We start from the raw sequence: 23,098 nt of genomic DNA, 5'->3' as shown, positions 1-23,098 counted from the left end.
CTCCTTTGATCTCCTAACATGCTCTTACAGTTTGGCACAAGAGTCAGTTTCACCATCTTTATTTCAGAGAAGGGCTTCCCTTTGCTATGAGAATTCATAGCTATCAAGCTACCGTCAAGATATTCCTTTGTTACTGCTCAGGCAGCACATAAAGATAGAGAGCGGGCCTAAAAATTTGTCTCTTTACGTATAAATGACAATGCAATTAATCTGCTTTTTCCTCCCCACTGGTTAATGTTTACTTCAGTGTGCACATACGCATTTACAAATTATAACACACTCATAAGCAGCATTTATTCCTAGGAGAAGAATATCTTAAGATACATTCATTTTATTATTTTTAAATGTAATCATCAAGAAGAACCACGCAGCGTGTCAAATAATAGTGTGCAAGTATTCTCTGTAAGTACTTCGTGCTATAGCGTCTCTTCCGTGTCCTGTATTAGCAATAGCTATTTACAGCTTTTGATGGTTAAATTGCACATGGTGTTGAATATGGGCAAGTTTTATAAAGACTAGAACAGGATTGCAATCGCACGTAAATATAACAACAATTTTAAGCTTATACACATTGGCTCAAAAGGATTATTCACTTGTGTAAACTAATTTATGTAAATCATGGAAATTTTAGGGCCTTAATTTTTACCTAGAGGCCCTTAATTTTTACCAAAGTCTAACTCAAAATGCGTTTCCAAGAGTTCTTAAAGATTAGTGCTCTCACCTACTTTACCTTTCCAAGGATAGTTTTGAAATCATGAAGGACAATATTCTGAAGAAGAGACTAATAAATGTTACTGTTTACAAATACTATTTTTATTATGTAGATGCATCATGTTTTCTATTATTTTTCTACCTAAATTTTTAAAACTGAGTAGTTTATTTCTGAATCAAAGCAAGTGCGTTTTTACTGCCAACAAAAATAATAGTTTTAAGAGATTTCCAATGCCTCACCCTGTCTTGAGTTACTATTTTTTGTCTTCTCTCTGCTTGAAGATACAACTTTTTAGCTAGAACTTTGCATTTGTTTGAACGTTTGTTTGTGGTTCTCAGCTATTTACTAAAATGCAGATTAAGCATTTCTCTACCATCTACTTAACGAGGAAGAAATTGATACAGACATTGTGTTTAATGCTCTTAAAAATTCAGCAAATAGACTTTCTTCTTAGGATTAAGTCGTTTAAATTTGAAGAGAAGCTCAGAATTTTAATGGAGACGAAAGGCTCTCTTTTTGTCATGGAAGAAATCAAGAGCTTTTAAATCTTTATTGTATAAAAGAAACCAATGCCCACAGGCAGTGTTTTGAAGTTGGGAGAAAGAATCTGTGTTCAGATTTTTTTTTTTTCAATATATTTTATTGTTTCTTGTGTTGTTTTAGCTTTCTTCTTATATTCAAAAGGGTGAGGTCAGATTTCTGCTTCACGTAGGGAAGCTTCTTCCCAAATTAGTAAATTTTTTCCTCAATGGGTGACGTGAACGTTTCAAGTTTGGAGCCCTGTTCTTTGAAGACGCTCCCAAAAGGGGAACTATTCGTTATGAGTATGCAGTGGCAAAATCGATGATTCTACATAAGCCTTTTTCCTGTACTTGAGCAAGGTATTTGTGTGACAGATGATTTCTAGTTTAGAAATTTGGAGGGAGCTCTTCTTTGTGGGAGACCTTAGCTCTACAAGTTGTGGGGAACTCGGGTTCATAATGAGCTTTGCTATCTTTTCTTTAAGTGCCTTCAACATGAGTAGAGCCCTTGGGCAGCCCTTTCACTGCGCAGACTGAACCTTCTGACAAATTGTCAGCACTGAGCATCAATTTTTCTGAGGAAGAAGTTGCCAAAGGAAAAGGATGTAATGCAAGGGGCTGTCAAAGTCTGTGACACGATGACTCTTTCAAATAGCCTGTACAAATAGTACATAGTATGTGTCTTCTAATTACAGTAAGGCGTATTTTTACTTTATTTTTACTTGCTTTGTGCCACCCACAAAGATCCTGAGTAATTTCACAATACGACTTTGTGAAATAGTTCACAAGTTAAGGACCGTGACTTAGAGAAATTTCACTGAATTCCCTAAATGCAGAAGGACTTATAAGAATCGGTAGAGTGATGTAATAGCACTGAGCTATGAACCTAGCTTTGCACATTTAAAATTTTTGCACTTTAAAGCAGTAGAAGCAACACTGTGAATATAGAGTATTAAGCTCACAATAGTTTGACACACATCTTACTCCACAGGTCATCTGATTGTACTACTGAGTTGAGATATAAGCGTGAGATTTGCTCTAAAGCAAGGTTTGCTAAAGAAAAGTTGTTTGAAGTGGTCTTAAATACATACATTTTAAATAAACCCTTCATTTTGAGCATGTAAATAACAGTATAGAATTACAGACTAAACATTCAGAGTCTGTGAGCTAACAGGCAGTGGAAATTCACTGTTTAGTTCAAGGGACAGGGAACAACATTCTCTAAAATGGAAAAAACTCTCATTTTTTCATGCTTAAATGGAGAAAATTTGCATCTGTTCACATATATCTTGCAGATAAAAAAAAGGTTTTGTTCAACCTGCATTTTGCACAAGTTTATTTATACTGAGATAACATTTGCAAAGCACCCTAGAAACAGGAAGACACGAGTTTCTGTTTCTAATCTCAACGGTCATACGATATGTGGCCTTAAGGTAGTAAGCACCATTCAAAACAGAACTGTTTCTTCCATTGATCTAGCATATTTTGTTAGGCTGTAAAAATTTGAAACAAATGTACCCAAAGACTTAAAAAAAAAAAAAAAAATCAATGATATCATCAATCAGATATATATATAAAGCATATGCTCAAATAATTAACAACTAATTCCCTGTGAAGAGGATTAAAGGTTTGGGGGGTTTTTGGTAATAATTACTTGAGGCAATCTTATTATATGTTGTAAAGCTGAGGTAATTTTAATTCACTTCTGTATGCATAAGCTTGATAGCTTTTACAGCTAGGCGATTAACTAAAGACAAAAAATAAACCAAGGAAAGTCCCTGACTGATGGTGGTGTCTGTATCGTGAGGAGTTGACATTTTAAACTCAACAAGCACTTTTTGCCCCATGTTGACTAGACTGAAATCATTGAAATGGATTTACTATGAGATGGGGGAAAAATTCTGCCCTTGCTAACATTATGATTCAGATACAGGCAAGACAGTAAGAGCAGGCCGGATTTAAACGGAACCCATAAAGATGAAGGGAGAAAGTAACTTTTTCCCCTGTCTTCGAGAGACCCCTGGAGCTGCTGATGGGATGTCACCAGTGATGCAGGCACTGACACAGGATTTCGGCACACTGCCAAAATTAGACGTTCTCAGTCCCTGGTGGGACCTGAGAGGGCCCTTGCCCTATCAGCCCCAAAGGGACGGTCTCTGTGCAATCCTGCAAACTTAACATGACGGAGGAGAGACTACGAGAGAGACATTGCCAAACCTCCCTTGATTTCCATGAAATGAGACTGATTTACATCAATCAGGAAGAACTGACAAATATGCGTTCTTTAGCTCTTTCTCTGCAATTTTTTTTTCTGTCAGTGAGATGGTCTGGATCATTGTTAGACTTCAGCATCTACAAATCAACACATTCTTTTGGTAATACATTTCTGATTCTGCAGGAGTCACTCCCAGTGCCAACAGGCGTACCCTTTTTAGATATGAAGTGCAGTTTTAAGAACCTCCTGGAGCAAACTAAGTATTTCTTTTCATTTTGCTCTGTATTGAGTTAGAAGACAGTATTTCTTCTAATTTTACAAATGCATAGTGAATTCCAGCCAGCATGCAATACATGCAGTAAAGTAAAAACTTTTGCAGAGAGCTTTGGTGGCTTTGCGATTAATAAAGTAAAAAGTCCTTCGTACAGTACATGTGGATACAATATTATTCTCTCTGCAAAATAATTGCAGTATGAAACCATTGTTTTGTTCTTTTAATTCTTATTCTTTTAGACGTAGACTTCTCTGCACTAGTTTCACATTGACGACAGTTAGCATGTGGTGGGCTACAATACCGTCTACCAGTATTAACCTATGACCAGACTCTTTGTTAAAACTAATGAACACCAGTAGGGGCTCTGTTTTATAGTGCACTTTCCCCGAAGTTAAGCATAGAGAACTTCCCTCTATATTTTTGCTTTAACTATTGAAACAATAAAAAAGAAAACATAAAATGGGTTGAAGAATTTGTTGTGGCTCCAAACGTCAACTTTAGCTTGCTTTGTATTCATGTTTGGAGACTGATTCAAAATGTTGCTCTTCCCCCCCCCGGCTGGTGATAAAGTCAAACATATTAAAGTCCTGCTCAATTGGCTTCCTACAGTCTCTTTACCCCCTGTGGCTTATGTTGAAAGGGCCAAATTCTGCTTACCTTACTGACAAAAGTAGTTCTTTTGTCTTTTTAGTAAGATTATACATGTGAATAAGAGAAGCAGAATTTGGTCCAAAGGGGCTAACTTAACTTCAGCAGATTGAAAACAGTTACAGCAATTCACAGTTTTAAAAAGAGCAAACACACATGCCATGACTTTTTTCCCCTCCTTTCTGCTGGTTCTCCATTTAAATCTTTTGGGATATAACTGTATGCCCTGCAAGTACAGGTTTTCTCAGTGTGTGTATTTCTATATCTTGTCTATATATCCCCATTTGTTTTAAAAAACATAATCAAAAGTGGTATTTAGTACTTGCACAGCAGCTTAAGAGCCACATCTTACAGCATTTGCTCGTTGGTTGTAAAGAGGGTTTTGGCTGTATTGCAGTATTGGGCCTACTAATTCCACTGTAAATCCGTATGTATTGTTATCACCGTTATTTTGCTGGGAAACAAAGTTTCACTTAAACTGCGTTTTAAAGTTAACGTAATTATCACGCAAATACCAGTTTGCAGTCTCTGGAAAACTCCTCATCGTAAACTGTTAAATGTAAATCTGCCATCCTCTTTTTACTGACCTTCCCTGATTTTTTGCTTTGTGAGAGTTGGCTCACTTTCCAAGAAGGGACCGCTCTGCGGTAACTTTTCCCCCTCCCTAAAAGCGAATAACTAATCACAAATATTGGTTGGCGGTAGCTGGGAGCACCCTCGCTGCGTAGGTTCCCGACAGCCCTTGAAGACCGCAGCGAGCAAACCTCCAGCTGCCTTTGGCTTCTGAGGAGCGTCAACGTGTGTGTGTGTGTGTTAAAATGTGGAGCCGGCACACGTGATTTTTGCTTGTTTGTTTTGTTTTTCATGTTAAGCACCTAACTTCCAGAAGGCATCCTTGCGCCTTCGCAGCTGCCCTCTCTCGCCCAGCGCGGTTGCTCCGCCGCTTTGCCGCGGGGGCGCAGCCAGTCAGTCCCCTTTGACACCAGCAGCAGTAGGTAAAGCGCTGCACGCCAGCGTGAGGGAGGCATCCGGCTCGGGCAGGGCGGTGTTTACCTGTGGCTCCCGCAGTTGCATCCTGCGCGCTGAGAGCCTGGGCTCGGCTCCTCGTTTAATCACCCCGCCGCTGACAGGGCTGGGGTGGGAAGTGTTGCGTTTCCATGGAGAGCGGCGTGGCGGGGGCAAAAAGGGAGCCGGGAGTCAAGTTACACCAAACCAGGCAGAAACGGTCAATCTCCGCCGTCCCTTGAATTTGAAGAGAAACTTTTAAGCTTTTGCGGAGACGGGGGCGAAAGGAGACTTTTTTCCTCCCCTTTTTCTTTTCCCTCTCCTCCAGAGGTTTTTTTTTTTTTTTCCCCCTGCGTGCCCGCGCTAATTGAGGCGGGCGGGGTGCGAAGCGCGCTCGCCCCGCGCAGGGCCGGGGTGGGGGGAGCGAGCTGGGGCGCGCCGGCCCGCGGGAGGCTGCGCGGCGGCGGCGGCGGGGGGGGGGGGTCGGGTCCAGGCGGGGCGGGGGTGCCCGGCGGGGCGGTGCGGTGCGAGGCGGGGCCGGCGGCGGGGCCCGGCCCGCCCCGTGGGGGCGAGCGGCGGGCGGGGGCAGCGCGGTCCCCGCCGCGGGGCGCCCCTGCCCGCCCGCCGGGCGCTGTGTGCGCGCACGGGCCGCGCTGCCTGCCTGCTTGCCGGCCTCCGCCCGCCCGCCCTGCCTCCGCCCGCCCTCCCTCACACTCACACGCACACACACACACTCACACTCACGTCCAGCCGCCGGTGCCGCCCGCCCCGCCGGGACGCGCTCCTCAGGCGTGGCCGCCGCCGCCGCCGCCTCTCCGCGGGCGCCCAGGTGGTTGCGCCCCCGCGGGGCTCCGCGCTCGCCTGCCGGCCCGGCCCTGCCCTGCGCGCTGCCCTGCGCCTCCGCGGGGCCGATGGGGAGGATGCGGCTGAGCCGCGTGTGCTGCGTTGTCTACCAGCTGTGCGTGCTGTCCAGCGGGCTGGCCGCAGGTAAGTGCGCGCCGCGCCGCGGAGGGGTAAGCGGGAGGCGGGGGGGGGGGTGAGCAGGAGGAGGAGGAGGAGGGCAGCGCGCCCGCGCAGCCCCGCTGCGGCTGCCGCCTGCCCGCCCGCCCGCCCGCGCGGGGCGGCTCCAGCCGTGGCGGGTGCTGGCGCGTAGCGTGCGCCCGCGCGGAGGGCGCGTTGCCCGGTGCGCGCGGTCGGTGCTGGTGTGCCTGCGCCGGCCGCGGCATCTCGGTGGCGTGTCACTCGCGGCGCCTGCACGGTGAGGCTGCGAACGAAACTAGCCCGTTGCCTGTCGGGCCCGCGGGGACTGTGCGCGCTGGTGTGCTTAAAGGCGGAGAGTAAGGTCGCGCCGGGAGTTTCAGTGGGAGCGTGGTAAGGTGCAAGGCAAGGCGCGGAGGCTGCTGACTGCAATTCAGCGGGGTCGCGAGGGGGATGATGCGGCGGGGGCGCGCACGTGCGGGTGCGTTTGGCCGCCTTCTTTTGAAATCGTAGTGGATCCTACAGAGTAAGCTGAGAACAAGGTTGGGATCTGCGTGTTGGTTGTTGTTGAGGTTTTCCGTGCTAAAACGTCACGTTTTTTGGAACCTTTTGGACAGGTGGCCGCTTTTTTGTCTAAATATAGAGAAAGGGACGTGCAGATCACGTTGCATGGAGGTGATGGTCATGAAGAAGTAGATGGTCATGAAGAGCCACCTCCAGCAGCTGGCACAGGCACACCTTCTACCTGGCCTGAGCTCCAGCTTTCTCTCTGTGCTTAGCAGGACCATGGTGCGTCTCAAATTCCTGAACAGACACAGAGACACCTAGCGGCTGGCCGATCTCCCATATGCAAAGACAGGATGGAAGGGCCAAATGGAGCCCAGCTGGGTTTTGGGTGGCGTGCTTGGTGGGGTTGGAGCTGGAGAGAGCGCGTCGTCCTGGGCGTAGGTAGGTTTCTGGCACGTGACGTGTGCTGTCGGTTGCCCAGCTTGTTTAGGGCGTCTGCTGGCCTTCCCACAGGTCTCCACGCTTCTGAAGACTCTGAGGAGTGGGAGATCGTCTTTCCCGCGCTGTGGAGCCGGGGTCAGCAGGAGCCGGCCGGTGGCAGTGGCGGCGGAGGCAGCTGCAGCGCCGACCCCAGCTGTGGGAACCGGAGCAGCACCCCCAGCGTCCCCGTCACCCCCAGCTCGGCGGCAGGCAGTTCCCGGGAAGTGCGCTCGGTGTCCTCCTCAGTGGAGGGGCAGGCGCAGGCGGCGGGGGAGGCGGCAGAGGAGGAGGACACGGAGGATGAGTACGAGTCGCAGGAGTTCTACCACTGGTCTCCCTTGCCCCAGGGCTCCGGTGCCGCCTCGCAGTTGCCACCGCCGCCTTCCCCCCCGCCGCCACCTCCGTCTGAAGATGGAGAGGAGGTGCTGCTGAGGATCCCGGCTTTCGCCCGGGAGCTCTACCTGCTGCTCAAGAGGGACAGCCGCTTCCTGGCCCCTGGCTTTGCCGTGGAGGAGAGGCTCAGGGGCGAGGGCAAAAGCCCACCTGGTGCTGCACAGCCTCAACCTGAGCGAACCTGTTACTACAGTGGTGCTGTTCTCCGCTACCCGGGCTCCTTCGCGTCCTTCAGTACCTGTGGTGGATTGGTAAGGCGACTTTGCATGCATGAAGAGCGCCTAGGTCTCCATCCCAGTGTCATCTTTTTTGCTGCTTTCCATTTGCATCCATCTCCTGGTGTCTTCTTTCTTTCATATCCTCTTCAATTCTACCTCTGTACTTATCCCTACCTGTAACCATTTTGCCCTTCATACTTTCAGTGTCCCATTTATAATCTTTCTCAAGCGCTGCTTCTGCCATTAGCCTGTAAAGTTTTGGTATTCTTTGTCCCATTCCCAAATGTACTTTCATCTCTGTCTCATACCTGCCTTTCTCTGATCTCCTTTTCATCCTTGTGCTGTTTTTCCTTCAACTTTGCTCATCTTCATCCCCAATTTTATCTTGGTCCTCAGTGTGTTCCTGAAATTACCTCCATGTTCGCTCACCTTGCTTTTTCAGTATCAACATGTCTTCTCCAGTCCATCTGCAATTCTTCATTCTCATTCTGTATTCAAGTTACCGTACTTCTCATCTGCATCCTACACCTTATCTTCTGTATCTCAGATTTCAGCCTCTTCTGTCTTTTCTCCTTCTACTAATGTTTTAAGCCTACTTTCTCAACTTCATTCCTCATTTTCTTTCATTCCTCTCATCCCTTTGTCCTTCTTTCTCTACCCCACAAACTCTCCACATACGTGGTACCTCTGGTTACTTGGATATGGGACCCCAGTCATACTCTCCTTTCCTTTCTTTTCCTTTGCAGAAGTACGCAACAAGTATGTTCTCAGGGGGAACGCTAATTCAGGCAGATCTTTCCGATGGTTTTTGCTTCCGTGGCATTTGACTTTACCTCCCTATGTAAAACAAACTTCACCTGCTGTAGTTAGCAATCTGTTAGATTACTCCTGATTTTAACCAGATAAAGATCGGAATTGGGCACGTTGACAGCAGCAGTGGTGCTCCAGTGAGCTGCAATCCCAAGATACTTGGGGGTGGATGGAAAGAGTGGAAGGCAGCTGGGATGATGTAAAATCCTGGCAGGATTTAAAACAAAAACAATTATTATTACTATTATGCTCATTTTGAGCCTTTATATAGCGTCATAAATGCACACGCCTGCAGCACTTTATAGAAAGTAGAACATGAACAGTAATGGCGCTTGGGAGAGTTAAAGAGTTAACAGCATCACAACCCTACGGGTTTTTTTTGTAGCTAGATGGGTGCAAATCACCACAATCACATGACAGATACTTTCTTATATTTCTTCCATAAATTTGGACATCTAACTTGATCCATTGTTGATTCATGAAGATATGCCTGCCTGTTTTTCCTTTGCGCGGTCGTGAAGTGAAACCAGGTAAAATGTGGAAATTTTGACTGCCTGTTCATTTGCCTGTTTGGGCTTATTCAAAAGTCAAAACTCAAACTGGAACTGGTGGAGAGGGAACGTATGTGGATTGACACCAAATAAAATATTTGCCTGCACTCCTGCAAAGTGAAACCGCCAAGTTTCACACAACTCTTAGGTGGTTGGCATCTAATTATTGACGTTTTGTCAGATTTTCCAAAGCATGGTAGCAGAGTTAATTGTGGAGAAATATATTGAAAGTCAACTGAAGGTGGTCTGAAAGCAATCAGGTAGAGGCTTTTTATGTTCTGGAAAAGCATTTGACTTTTATACTCCTTGTTCTTGTTAGAATTTTACTTCCTTCTACGTTGCATATGGGTAAAATTAGAATGGAGAAAATCTTTGCGAAGAAACTGACTGTCACTAAGAGATAATTACAGCAAATGTCTGCTCAAAAATGATGTGCATCATCATTTATCTGTAATTCCTTTGACTTGATTTATAAGCTGGCATTCATCATTTAGATAGATCCCAGGTCTTTGGGAGCCCCAGTAGTAATTTCTGGGATCAGTCAGACTTTTTGTAGGCGTAAGAGTTTACTCCTAGCCTACCCACAGTCTGAGCATGCCCATGCTCTGATCGTGTTCCCCGTTCAGATAGCCGCAGCTGAAATATAAATTCTGTTTTATATATCTCGGATAAAATTTGAAACTGTTGCTGTTGTTGTCATGATCCTCGACTGCGTAGTCTTGTTTGCAGTGAAATAGTTAAAAAGCTGTTCTTCCTGAGCGTGCTGCTGTATCAAGCACACAGTTAAAAAAATTTGCACAGTGCTGTTATGTCAAAGTTGTCACAAGGAACCTTAAGTTATTTGTCATTCTTTATTCGGTCGTTGCTTGGGCTCTGTTACATGTGTAAGTTGCTCTTTTTCCAAGAGTCTTGAAAAAACATCATACGTACATTGCATATTCCGTCCTGCTTCCTCTAGGCCTTTCCCTGCAAAAGAGCCAAGCAATATTTCAAACTACCTTTTCTGCTTTAAGATGTAAAAATCCATTGAAACTTGATCCGCCATATATTTTATTGTAGTTACTTGAATTACAATATTTTTTCATTATTATGAATAATATTTCACAATTACAATATTTTACAATTACAATATTTTTCATTATTTTCACTCTGAAATGTAAAGAAATTTTAGAGAAAACGTAACATGAATGTCTAAGATATATTGTCTTTTCCAAGCCTTGCAAATTTTGGGCTAAGATCGCTAGACTGCCTACACTTTGTAAAGGCAAAGAAAGGAGCAATAAGTCATTTAGCGTGCTGCTTACATTCCACTCATCAATTTTTCTTTTCAGTAAGAAAAGTTTTTCTTTCAGTAAAAAACAGCGTCTCCCTGTGACAACAAAACTTCCACCATTCATTCTGCTCTTTAGATAGTAGCCTTTTAGGGAATCTCTTTATTCACCAAGGAGAGTAACTGTAGCCTGACAGACAGCAGTGGTTTTGTTACACAGGAGGAAGGATGGAGGCGTGTAAAGGCCCGCGGGAAAGGCTTTGGCCATTTTGTGCAGAAGGGGTCATGCATAGCAATATAGATGCGAAGGAGTGTGCAGCTCGGGGGAAGTCTTGCTGTAGGGCTACTTCTGTGAAACGATACAGGCTCGTCAATAAGAAAAAGAAAGAAAGAAAAAGAAGCCTTGCATAAAATTGTCGTGGCATCCAAGTGGCCTGTGGTGCTGGTTCGCAAGTAGGGCATGGAGAGCACTGATGTGCCAGTGACAGCCAGGAAATTTAAATGATGTCTATGTAGAAATCTAACTGCTCCTTCTATGGGCAGAAAGATAGAGGAATATTCTTAAGGTGTTGAGCACCTGCTCCCCTTGAAAATGAATATAGGTGCCTTCTGAAAAGTTCAGCTGATTGCAGCTGGATGAAGCACGTAGGGTACATGGGGAAGAAATATGGCTTCCCCATATTTCTTATTTCCAAGTTCTTGAGAGCTTCACAGTTGTGTTTTTTTTCTTGAGTTTTTTTGTCAAGAGCCAGCAGTAGAGGTGTGATAATAACAGAGATAATATTGTATCATGTTACTCATGTGAATGTACAAATGAAAAATGAGAGCTGCACTGCCTCATCAAATTCTGGCTGTCAGTTTTGGCTTCATTTGGCAACCTGTCTTGACAAGTGAAGGAAGAGTAACTCTGAGGATAATTTCTAATCAAACTAAAGGTCTGAGATACATGGGCTGTCTAAAAACTCCATTGCCATGACTTTGGTGTAATCTGAGAGCTCGCACGCTCAGTGGTGAGAGCCTGTTCCAGCTCTTTTGTGAAACGCTTGTGGGTTTTCAGATCCTTTTGCAATTCGACAGGATTTGCTGCGAGTATGTTTTGGGATTCTGCGCTTGTGTTAAAGGAAGATTAATAAGGAGAGGTTTCCAAGAATGCTCCATCTGTATGCTGACTGCCTAGTTGTTCATGGTTAGCCAAATACTGGGATATAGGCAGTCCTGTTGATGCTAGTGAGACTGCTCTTTTGAAAGTGATGAATTGCAGAGCCAGACCATTAATTATTCAAATGGTTGTTTCTACTGCTTGCTTGTTTTTTGCCATAATATTTGAAATAAGGAAAAAAAAAAAGGCACGTCAAACATTCTTGAATAGTTTTGTTTGTAACTGGTAATATAAATCAAGGTACAACTGGTGATTCTTTTACAGCATGTTGTAGCAGAAACTTTCTGTGAACTTAGAACTGAAAAATCTGGCTACCAGTTCTTGCCCAACAATCCGCACTGCTGCTAGAGAGGAAGTCCGAGTAGGCTCACCACATTTCCCAGAAGACATCTGTAAGCAGGGCATATGCCTACTTTATCTATCTCCTGCGCCTTTCATTTTTGAAAGAGAGGCGTTTAATGTCTGTTTTTCTCAGGCCTTAGGTAGTACTCTAGGGCTAAGTGGTTCGGGCAGGGATTTTCCTAAAGTTTATTTTTTGATTTTTTTTAACTGAAGCTGCCTGCAATAAATAGGAAACAGTTAAATGTCTTTTTACACCCAAAGCAATGGGGTATGTTTTAGTCTGTTAGGAGATGCAAAGGAGAGCAAACATATACATTGAGGAGGGGTAGGAGAATGCAGCCAATTGCCCATGCAGCTGTGCTGTTCGCTGCAGTGCTCGACAGAAAATGCATGGAGATCTGTCCAAACAGACAGCATTACTGATTGGGTTAATTTGTTGGAGAGAAGCTTTAAAATTAGTCTGCGTGGTTCGATGTGTCCACTGGATCTTAAGGATGCAATATGCACAAAGCATTTTTTATGATTCTCTAAATCCCTTTTGCAGATTACAGGCCAAATACTGTTTACAATGAAAATTAATGAGCGTTTTCCCAGCAACTTGAGCGGAAGCAAGCCATAACACATCTTGCACCCAATCCAACTAACAGCCCTTTCTTGAGAAACAGAGGGTGCTTCTCAGGCCTTTTTTAGCCCTTGTTGCCTTTCACAACCAGCTCTTTCAAAACCTGATCAGTAGTTTATAGACAAGTGGTCACAGTTTTACTCTGGTTGTTATACATATATTTAAAGGGCATTATCCAAAGCAATGCTGCCAGTGTCAGCAAAAGAATGAATGATGGTAGTTCTGTGTGGTAAAGAGAAATGCCAGCTCTCTTTGGGTGGGTGTTAACATTTTAAGAATTATTTTTGGTGGTAACAACCCTACTTTGAATAGTATAGCACTATAAAACTGAAATAAATTCGGATGTGAAAAAAATTATGTGCCGCCTTTAGCTTATGGAATGCATGCGTGCTGTTTCAGTAAGATTTGAAAAAAAAAATTAAGGTACGTTTACAGGAGTATGTATCAGAATTTTTACTTCTGACGCAAACTGTGTTTTGCAGATCACTGATATTAGCTAGTAGTATGGGAATGGCACATGAAGCATCTAAAATATTTTTAAAATATTTTTTAAGATATTCACATGAGGCTTTTAAATTTTGGGCACATAAGACATTCTACAAAACTGGGATTTATCATTTTGTAGTTGGACTTTGCAGATTGTCTCAGAATGAGCAGAATGAAACTGTAATAAAACAATGGTAATGGAAAAAAAAATTGATTTCCGCATGTCTACAATTCTGCGCGCAGCCACTTCTGAGGATGCCATTGTGCTGTTTTGCAGGCTGAATGTCTGTTCCAGCAGCTCTGCTAGAGAAGGATTTTAGCCACGGTGTTTCAACATTTTCACACAGGCAGATTCCCAGTCAGCGTAGCTCTTGGTTACTGCTTGGCGCTACCTGCAACGGCAGTGGTGTCTGGCGGTGACCAGTCTACTGGTAGTTTCAGACAGCTGCACTGAGCTTCTCCTTTTGGGCCGTACAGCCTCTTCCAGTGGTGCTGCAATGCTTACCAGCTGCAACTCCTTTCTCATTGTAGAGTTAGACCTACGGGGAACGTGTAGATCGTTCAGCTTCGGGGTGGGTAGTAAACTTGATGTTTGCTGTGCTGTGTACGTGCAAGGTAAATCACTGCATGTTTGGGCATGAGGGGGGCTCTTAGAGCAGATCGCCAGTGCCTGAACAGTTTATCTGGGAACAACTCTTGGGTTTCAGGAATTGCTGCGGCGAGCTGTGGGGTCGTAGGTTGTGTGCTCCTGGTTTAAGGCACTGAGACTTTTTAATAGACAAGGTTTTGCATCAAGCTGGGGAATGACTACCCCATTACACATCCTGGATAACATCTTACCGTTAGACAAGCCTCAAATGGGTTAAATACCAAGCCTATCCTCTTGTCAAGAGAAAATAGTATCTCTCCCTCCCCACTTTTGTGATGTTGCGGTTACATCAGTATTGAGTTGCGCGCTAAACCTCCGAGCCAGATGCTTTTCCAAAAGAAACTGGACGCAATTACAGCTTCTTTTGTGCTAAGGATAAGCACTAGAGCATAGAGATCGCCAACAGTTTTTGAGAGAAGGAGAAAGAAGAAGGTAGATGGCAGTATTTGTGGCCCATCTGATACATGTGGGCAAAAGTTTCACATTGCAGAAGAGGGATTATAACGTTAAATGGGATTGTCCTTAAGTCTGGCAGGATGAAATGAAGTACGCGTTTACCTCCTCCTAGCAGTCCAGCTTCTTGGGATCCTCAAACAGAGAGAGATGACAAAGAACAAAAATTTGTTTTGATCCCCTCTTTTAAAAACTGGGGCTAACTCAAGAGAGAGGGACGTGGGAAATCGCAGGCTTCTTTGGAGGCTTGTTCAGTTACCTATTTGAAAGGCTAAACTCTTATTTGCAGTCTGCCTACTATTGCAGTGTAAGTTGGTAAAGACACAAAACATTGCTGGGAGGGGCAGAAATAAAGATGTGAAGGAGGGTACTCGGTGAGTATCTCTTATGGAGGGGTGACAGGTTCACAGGGCTTTGCTTTGTTGACTTTAACTTATCTCTTTATTTTTATTTTAACCATCTTTAAACTGGCACCGTCAAATTTATCAGCAGTAGAAACAGATGAACTAGGCAGGACATGAATGTCGGTCCTGAGCAGAAAACAGCCTTGATCTGTTATAAAGGTGGGTTTCCTTGCAGAAAACCAGAAGCACCCCTGGGAAAATGAAATGTTGGACCAAAATTGAGGCTTCCCGCCTCTGCATAAAATAGAAGAACCAATGAAGTGTGGAGGTGCTCCTAGAAGACAATGCATACTTCCCTTGTGCCAGTTGAAATCAAATCAGATGTGTTCCTTGTGGAGTTATCAGTTGCAGATTACATGGAAAAGGAACATGGGAAAGAGAAGGGTAATCAGGCTGCTAGGAAGCCTCGTCTCCAACTTTATAGTTAAATAAGTTGTTTTCTCCAACTTCATAGTTAAATGAGTTGTTTATGTGAGTTTACTTTGGCAGGCTGAGACACAGACCCGTCTCCCCCCAGCACAGGCTTTTCTCTTGTGTTTGTTGACCTCTGTTATATTAAAATCCCTTAATTATAGTCTTACCTCAAATATCTAGTTAAGCACAACTGAAAACACAATAGGGAAGCCAGAGAAAATTAAAATGAAGATAGCGAATATGACCAGCTGGAATAGCCAGCATATATGTACAAGTAAGGCACTATTTACAAATCAAAGCACAATTTACAAACAAATGTCGCTTTATCCTACCTGAACACCAAATGAGTTAAAACCCAAACCGCTACTTTCCTATCTCTGTGTGGTTCTTTTTTATTTTTTGATAAAATGAAGACTAGATATCACTCTGAATGTTTGATTAATGGTCATTAACAGCCATAAAAACACCAAGGTCTTTGTAGAGATAGAGATCTAAAGCCGTTTTGGTTCTGTTTTCCTCCTTGGCACGTACACAACGTTTGGCTGCATTTGTGTTTTGTTTTGCCTATCTCAAAACTCTTGTTAATTGACAATAGGGCTGAATCTTTCTAAACACAGGAGCAGTATTGTTAATGCAAAGCAGCAAAGTTTAGCAAATCAGTTTTGATTGAGGCCAAGCCTATATTTGAACCACAATGATCTCCGTTTCCTTCAATATTAAACGCTGCGGCGTGGTATGTGAGATGGTGGGCCAAGATGCCTCAGACCATGTGGTAATGATTCCTTTCTCCTTTAAAGAGCTCTCCTATAATCATGTAATCACTCCATTCTGGGACAGGTTTGATTTGTGATTCCAGTCGTGCTTATAATAGCCTGCTGTTCTCCTGAAGTGCTTCATTTCAAAACAAACATGTCCTTTCTGATGAATTTTCAAGCTAGGAAAGCACAATTAGAAATAGGCTACCTCCAGAGCAGTTTTATTAAAAAGCTCCCTTAGTCAATGAATATAAATTTTGAGTGTTCTTTTGCAAGGTATAGAAGTAAGATGTTAAATCAGGAAAAAAGGGGTAAGTCCATTAATTCAATTAGTAAGGTTTTGATCTACATAGTTTGAAGGAAACTACTTTAACAAGAAAAGAGAGAGGGCTGAGCCTTGCCCAGGTGTAACTGTTCAGATTAGCGAAATTTGATTAGCGTATTTACCAGCTACTTTCTCTGAGTCTTGCTTTACTGACTTCAGTCCATGTCTGGACTGAAGTGCAGAAGGTCCGTGTCTGCACAAGTGCAGATGGTATGGTCTGTAGCACATAAGTCAGGAGTTTTAATTTTAACAAATGTTCTACAAGTTGCAACTCCTGTAACTTTATTTTAAAAAGCAGGTTTTTTTTCCTCTGGATCTACAAGAATGAAGACTCGGTTTAGTAGTTAATGATAGATTGTGATGGGGCAAAACCAGGAGCGTCCGTGGTTTCCAAGATATAATACCATAAGAAGTAGGGAACTTGGGAAAAATGGAGGGAACTGGCTTCTGGAGTGAGAGGGTCATTGTGGGGGTGGCAGTAGCTGAAGATATTGGAGAAGGAGCCTGGGAAAGGTGATGATCGTGCAGAGGTGATTTGAGGGTGATGCACACGCATCTTTGCTAAGGGACGGAGACAGCTACTTGGACAGTAAGGGATAAGTCAAAGCTGTTTGGATTATTGGGGAGGATGGGATGTTTGCAGAAGCGCTTCATCTGCAGGATGTGTGCTTTTTCTTGGTTTTCAAGTCTCTTACTGGTAACTTAAGGACATGGTGTGAGCGTTGATTTGTTTGCTCTTGGTTAAGCAGAGGCTGCAGTGTAATGGCAATGGTGTGAAATATGTTGAGCACATGTATGTATGTGTTATATTGCACATTCAGACAGTAGCTGGTCAAACTTTTATAAACTAATAGCACAAAATACCTGTATTAGATTTAAAATCAGAGGTACATCTGTGCTGCATTAACAGTTCAGTTAACCTTTCGTTGTTAACCTGTCATTGCCTGGACAATCTGGTCTTTTTGGTTATTTCTACTGCTTCTACTGATGGCATAGGTAAACAAAGAAGGACTGTTTGGAAGAAAGACAAGTAAGAATATTTCCAGTGTTAATTGTGGAACCATGTCTTTAGGATTAGAAATCAGTATCATAACTGTAGTTTAATACATGTAGTAATACGTGTATCTGCACATAAGTGAATCGAAGTAAAATTTTTGGAAGCCTGTGCTGTGTGAATGTTTTTCTTGGGTCTACCAGCACTTCAGTCAGAATTATTTTCTGAATGAGTTTTACATCCAAAAATGTAGAAATGCGCCCAAAACTGACTCGTGAAGTGATTCAGTTTCTATGTGATTATCCTCCAACAATCGCATATGCTATTTTATGATCTCAGCTGTACTACCTTAAGTTCTTGTTAGATGTCACAAGTTTAACTGGGTCAAGTCAGGTCGAGCTTATTTAGATAGCTGTGCATTAAGGCAGATACAGGTACTTTTGCATGGGATGTTGTTAATTCAGCGGGGGACAGCTTTTTATGATTCGCTATGAAGTAAATACGCTGTTTGTGTGCTGGGATTGAGGGGATGCTGCCTGAGGAGAGGGCCGTCTTTTATATAAAGGTTAAACTGTGCTACAGATCTGCTTAAACTTCTCGGTGCTCTGTTTGCCAGTGCAAGCCCTGACTAGCCTGATGATCAGGTGTAGCTCTGGTTCAAGGCTCCTCGTATAAAGTGCTTTGTTTTTCTTTTGAAGATGGGGAGGGACAATCTAACCGACATTCCTATTATTTGGAGATACTGCTGTGGGCTGAGGAAGGGTTCTCGCGCTTTGGGTGTGCATGGGGAACATAAAATGAGGTTTGTACAAATACTCTCTCAGGCCTTATTGTTTAATTGTAATCCCTTTTAATTTTACTCTTTAAAAATACTCTCTAGGCAGGAATCTGCCTGAATCTTGCGCTTCTGCAGCAAGCTTTGCAGGAAACTCTTCTGACTTTACTTAGGCTATTCTTAAAATTTTCTGAGAACTTACAGGCCTGTTGTAAAACGGGGATATAAAGTTGTTTAAGTGATTTTACTCACAGATTCCCAACCTGTTTTGTCACTCTGTGACATAAATGGACCTTACTTGAACTACTTATGGAAGTGGTGTGTGAGGGGAGTGAGGGAACTAGGGTGGAAGAGGGGTTGTAGATTGAAGGGGATACAATTCTGCATATAGCATTGCTTTTCTGTTTTTGACTTGCAGCCGTAGCCTGTTTCCCTCTTTGTTCCTTGCTTCTAGGCCTGAGTTGTACTATCTGATAAATCTTTTGCTTTAGTTTCATATAGGTTAAATGTGTTTCAAAGTGACCAGTCAGCCTGATGCTACTTGGTTTAGTATGGTGCTCTTTCTAGGTTAGCAAAACTCCATTCTGCTCATCATTTCTCATTTTCATATAAAATCAGGGGAACCATATATGAAAATAAGACGAGCTCTCTAGCTTAAAAACATAAAAAAAGACGAAAGGGTCTTTTTACAACATCTTTTCTTGTCTTAACTAAAATAAATAGTAGTTCTTGAAAAATCTCTAAACACTGCTGCCTCCTTCCTGGAGGTACCAAAATCTTAGTTTGTAAGTGTAATAAAAAGTAAATTTCATTACTTTTTTCCCCTCAAAAAAAGGAAGGAGAACTTAGACTTAGAAATTTAAAGCAACCAGCTGTGCAAAGTTCAGAGAAAACTTTAGATATGAATTTGGGTTGGGAGTCATACTAATATATTACTTTTATATATTTTTACCTCTAGGAAGTAACATGGATCTGAAATCATACTGAATTGTGAGAGTCTTACTTATTTCTCTAAAACTACTTGTTCTGGATTCATGGGACGCTAGTTCGAAATATAAAAAGCCGAAGCATCCCTTTATTTTGTAGATTGACTAAATTGATTTGTTGAGTTATATTTCCGTGCCCATAAATAACATTTATTTTTCTTCCTTGATTTACTGTTTTCCACAGTTAGTAGTTGCGGCAAATTGTAGATTTGAACAAAACTGTGTTTCGTAGAGAGTGTTGCCTTGAATTAAGTAGTCTTTGTATGCGATTCCGCCCCTCTCTCGGAAGTAAACCAAAATAATGGAGTGGTGGATAGATATTTCAATAAGGATTAGCAGAGATTAAATTTCTCTGTGGGCAATCGTGGGCAGGTTTTGGAGTTGTGCCACATCCCCCTGTGGCCGCCATAAAAGCGTGTGGGTTTGAACAATGGTAGCTCATTGATATGTGCTATTGGAGGGTTTTACACCAATGAATCTGTTTAAACATGGATCCTCTGCATTGATCTTTTTTTAGTCCTGGGCTATGTGTTGTATCTAATGTATGGTTTAATACACAGCTGCTTATGTCTTCCATCTAAATCTCCTGCACAGGAGTTAATATTCAATGTTTTATGCTCATCCCTTGCATACTGTTACATTTCTGCCTGCTCAAAATAGCACTGCAGTGCTCGATGGGATTAAATCCAGGCATACGCTAGAGAAATGGGGTTAATGCTGTTTCATTAGCAAAAGTACAGCAGTTTGATTCATACTCCAGAAGCGTGGTTATTAGCCTTGCCACAAGAAGTGCTGAACTTATTCATATTACAGTAAAATGCTCCAAAGAAGCACATCTTATAAGCACTGAGTCTTGCGAGGATTTTTTCCAAAGGTAATAGTTTTCCATAGGCAATGCTCTTTCTAGGACTAGTCATGTTTAGCTATGCAAAGGGGCTATAGTCTTTCTTATTTGATATTAATAATTACTGAAATGCTGTTGTGTAATAAATGATACGGAGTTTCACTAAGCCAGTTCATTGTAAAGAATTTTCAACTTGACTTCTATGGAGTGAAGTTTAAACAATCCTGGCTTACTTTAGGGGAGCTGTTGTGTTTATCCTAGAGAAGAGGAGGTGGTTGGGGCTGTGAAAAAATAATACAAAAGTAGTAAATCAGTAGCAGTGTTGCATTTAATGTTATATAGGTATGGACTTGATGAGCAAAATCAAATGATTTTCAGCATCGTGTATCACCCAGTTTTGACAACCTAGTAGATAAAATGTGCAATTTAGGTGACTGTTTAAAAATTGGATTTTTCTGTCAGTTTGGCTTTGCATTTTACAAATAAAGGGCTATATCCTGCTTGTTGAAGCATAGATTACATTTTGGTTTTCAGTTTGCTTGTGTTTTATTTTATTGCTCTGTATTAGTCATCTGTGGTTGGTTGAGCATATTGTTCCAACGTAATTTTGGAGCAAAATAAAGGAAGGCTTCCCAGAACATTTCAAGGAACAGATAAGAAACATCTTTATTGAGAAGTCACAGGCAGGTTTTTGAAACACAACCTGATGTGCTGGTCAGAGCTGAGCGCTGTGGGATATTGCAGTTGAGCAGTATTGCCAGTTATGCTGTGATGTAAGTACTGCAGAAACCATGGTCATGGTTCACTGCATGAACCGCAATCACTGCTGATCACTGTGATCAGCACTGATGAACCACAGTGAAGGTGTGGACCTCTGAGTTGCCGCTCTGTTATTGTGTCTTCCAGCTTTTTGAATCGTAGGACTGCATTAAAACGGGAACTCATCAAAATAAAAAAGTAGTTCTCTAGCCCATATAAAGACAGATTAAAAAAACTTGAAAATATGAAACCTGAAGGCCAGAATGCCAGGGCAGCATTAAAAGGACCTCTTTTTCTTTTCTTAAAATGTCCTAGTTGCATTGAAGCATTTAGATGTGACAATTTGTTTCTGTGTTCTCTTAAATAATAAATTATTTTTTGATTAAGTTGGTTTCTGCCTAGAAGTATTTTTTTCACGCAAGTGGAATATCTACATAGGAATAAGGTGGGTGGCCAATTAAAGACTTTTGCATAGGCGTAGCTTTCTGGGTTGTCTTCTCTCTACTACAGCTCCAGCTCCATTTATTGGTGTATTTTTTTGTCAATTAATTTTGTAATGCAAAGATACAGGCAGTGTATTTTTCTATGCACTGTAAGAGCAGAGTCTTGGTGTATAACATAACTTTATATATAGTATCACAGCAGTACTATTGATGTAAATTGTTATGAAATCAGATCTGGATCTGTTTAGAGTTCAGGCAGAGAGGGTGGCATACTGTATCTTGCTTTATTAAGCATATATTGACCAGAACAGATGTTGGGTTTTGAGGGTTACCGCAGCAGTTTGATAGATTGCATCCATAAAATTACTTTTCCATACCATGTTCTCATTTGTCTTCCCTTCTAACATTCTGAAATTGAGAAAGCCTCTTCTGATCTTCACTGTAATGTGGTTACACTCTTACCGTAGTATCAAGGCTTTGTTGTAATTGGCATAACACACAATGATTTGAAAGAGGCAGAGAACTTTTTTTTGTGTAGTTATTCTTTAAAAATAATGTAGCTGTTCAGGTGGCTAAGCTGTGTAAGTAAATACGTCATGTTAGGCCAGACTTGGGAAGACAAGAAATCTACTTTATTAATTCAGCTTATGCCATTGAAATAAATAGACAACCTTTAAGGCATTCTAGCCCTTCCTCAGAGTTTCTGTTTCCTCTAAATAGAAGCAAAAGTAGTTACAAGGTAAGAGTAATTTCAGAGTCTGACTAACTGTTTTAGTCAGTTGAGCCATCCCATAAAGGGTAGGGGCTGTGGAGCAAAGGAAGAAGTGATAAGACACAGACCAGTAATTTATGACCTAGGAGGCTGGCAGAATAGGTGGTGTTTCAGTCTGTGACATAATCCTGGTTGCCATGAAATCTGTATTGTGTTAGGCAGTCGGTTTGAAAATATGATATTTGTTTTTTCTTTAGGAATTGTGGAGCGTGCTTTGCGTGCGTTTATGGACATATTGCATGGTTGATGTCACTCATGAAGCTTGGTTTGTCAATAGCCATCTGTGTATATTCTTAGTGATATTAATCAGTTTGCTTAGTTAGTCAAAGAAAATGCATGCAGTACACTTTTTGAATTCAAGTTAGTTTAAATATCTTTTTTTCAGTGTTTCTTTAACCTGATGCCTGTCAAAAATAGGTTTTCAAATTTACTGTCACGTTTCTAATGTAAAATTTGACCTCCTGTTTCAGCAAGGGCTTGCAGGATTAGAAATGCTAATTAGATTTTAAAATTGTATAAAATAAATGAAGTTATTTATGTCAAGGATAATAGGTTTTCTATAGTCTGGGAACTTCCAAAGTGATGCATAAGGAAAAGAAGTAAGAACGTATGCCTGCGGTAAGTCTACATTTTTTTTTTTTGGTTGCAATTTCAAGGTATAAATCTTTAGTTATTAATAATTTTGAATTTATAGTTTTAATGATATAGCTATGGAAAAATTTTCATGTGTGAACATGAAACTGTGTGTGTGCATGAAAGAAAATGGAATTCCTTGTGTGAAACTATTGCAGACTTCAAAGTCTGGATTGTACCTATACTCTATAGTCTTTCTTTCTCGCTCGCTCTCTCTCTCTCTTTTTTTTTTTTTTGTTTTCTCCTTTGTTCCTTTTCTATAAAGGGGCTGGACCTAAACACGTGACAGATTAGTAGGTACATAGCTGAGGGGAAACACATTCGGTACTTTCTGAGTCTGGGTAGCTGCAATTTAGTAAATATATATTTACTTACACAGCAATTATAGCTGTGTAACATGTTAACAGAAAAAAATACAGTATTTAAGTATGCATATTTCCATCAAATATTTTGCAGGTATATAGCACCTGTAACTGCAATTGTTGCTTTATAGATGTTGCAGTTGAAACAGGCTTTAAACTGAGGTTGAGGTCAAAATTTTAAAATAGAACCACTAGTTTGAATGGTTCAGATCATTAGTGTTGAACTTGAGGTTCGTATACACTTCTAAAAGTTGGATGCTAGCTAAGAATATGTAAGCATAAATCTCTTGGCCAAATTTATATTGCAAGTCAGCGATAGAACAAGATTAGGATTCAGAA

The 23,098-nt window shown here is 42.1% G+C and overlaps 1 protein-coding gene across 2 annotated transcripts in view; it reads left to right on the top strand.

The window, feature by feature from the left end:
* Nucleotides 1-5,958: 5,958 nt before the first annotated feature.
* The window catches only part of LOC138064239 (A disintegrin and metalloproteinase with thrombospondin motifs 19), a 153,901-nt gene continuing 136,761 nt past the window's right edge, over nucleotides 5,959-23,098 (top strand). The window contains exons 1-2 of one of the 2 annotated variants that reach the window (XM_068925928.1): nucleotides 5,959-6,362; nucleotides 7,374-7,984. In XM_068925928.1, coding sequence (XP_068782029.1) covers nucleotides 6,287-6,362; nucleotides 7,374-7,984 — 687 coding nt within the window. In that variant the 5' untranslated portion in view covers nucleotides 5,959-6,286. Of the gene's footprint in view, nucleotides 6,363-6,631; nucleotides 6,747-7,373; nucleotides 7,985-23,098 lie in introns of those variants that run through there. The other variant, XM_068925929.1, reaches the window with a different exon arrangement.

Source organism: Struthio camelus, chromosome W (assembly GCF_040807025.1).
Source record: "Struthio camelus isolate bStrCam1 chromosome W, bStrCam1.hap1, whole genome shotgun sequence".
NCBI lineage: Eukaryota > Metazoa > Chordata > Aves > Struthioniformes > Struthionidae > Struthio > Struthio camelus.
The sequence above is the reverse complement of the archived record's forward strand: the minus strand, read 5'-3'. Positions and strand labels throughout refer to the sequence as shown.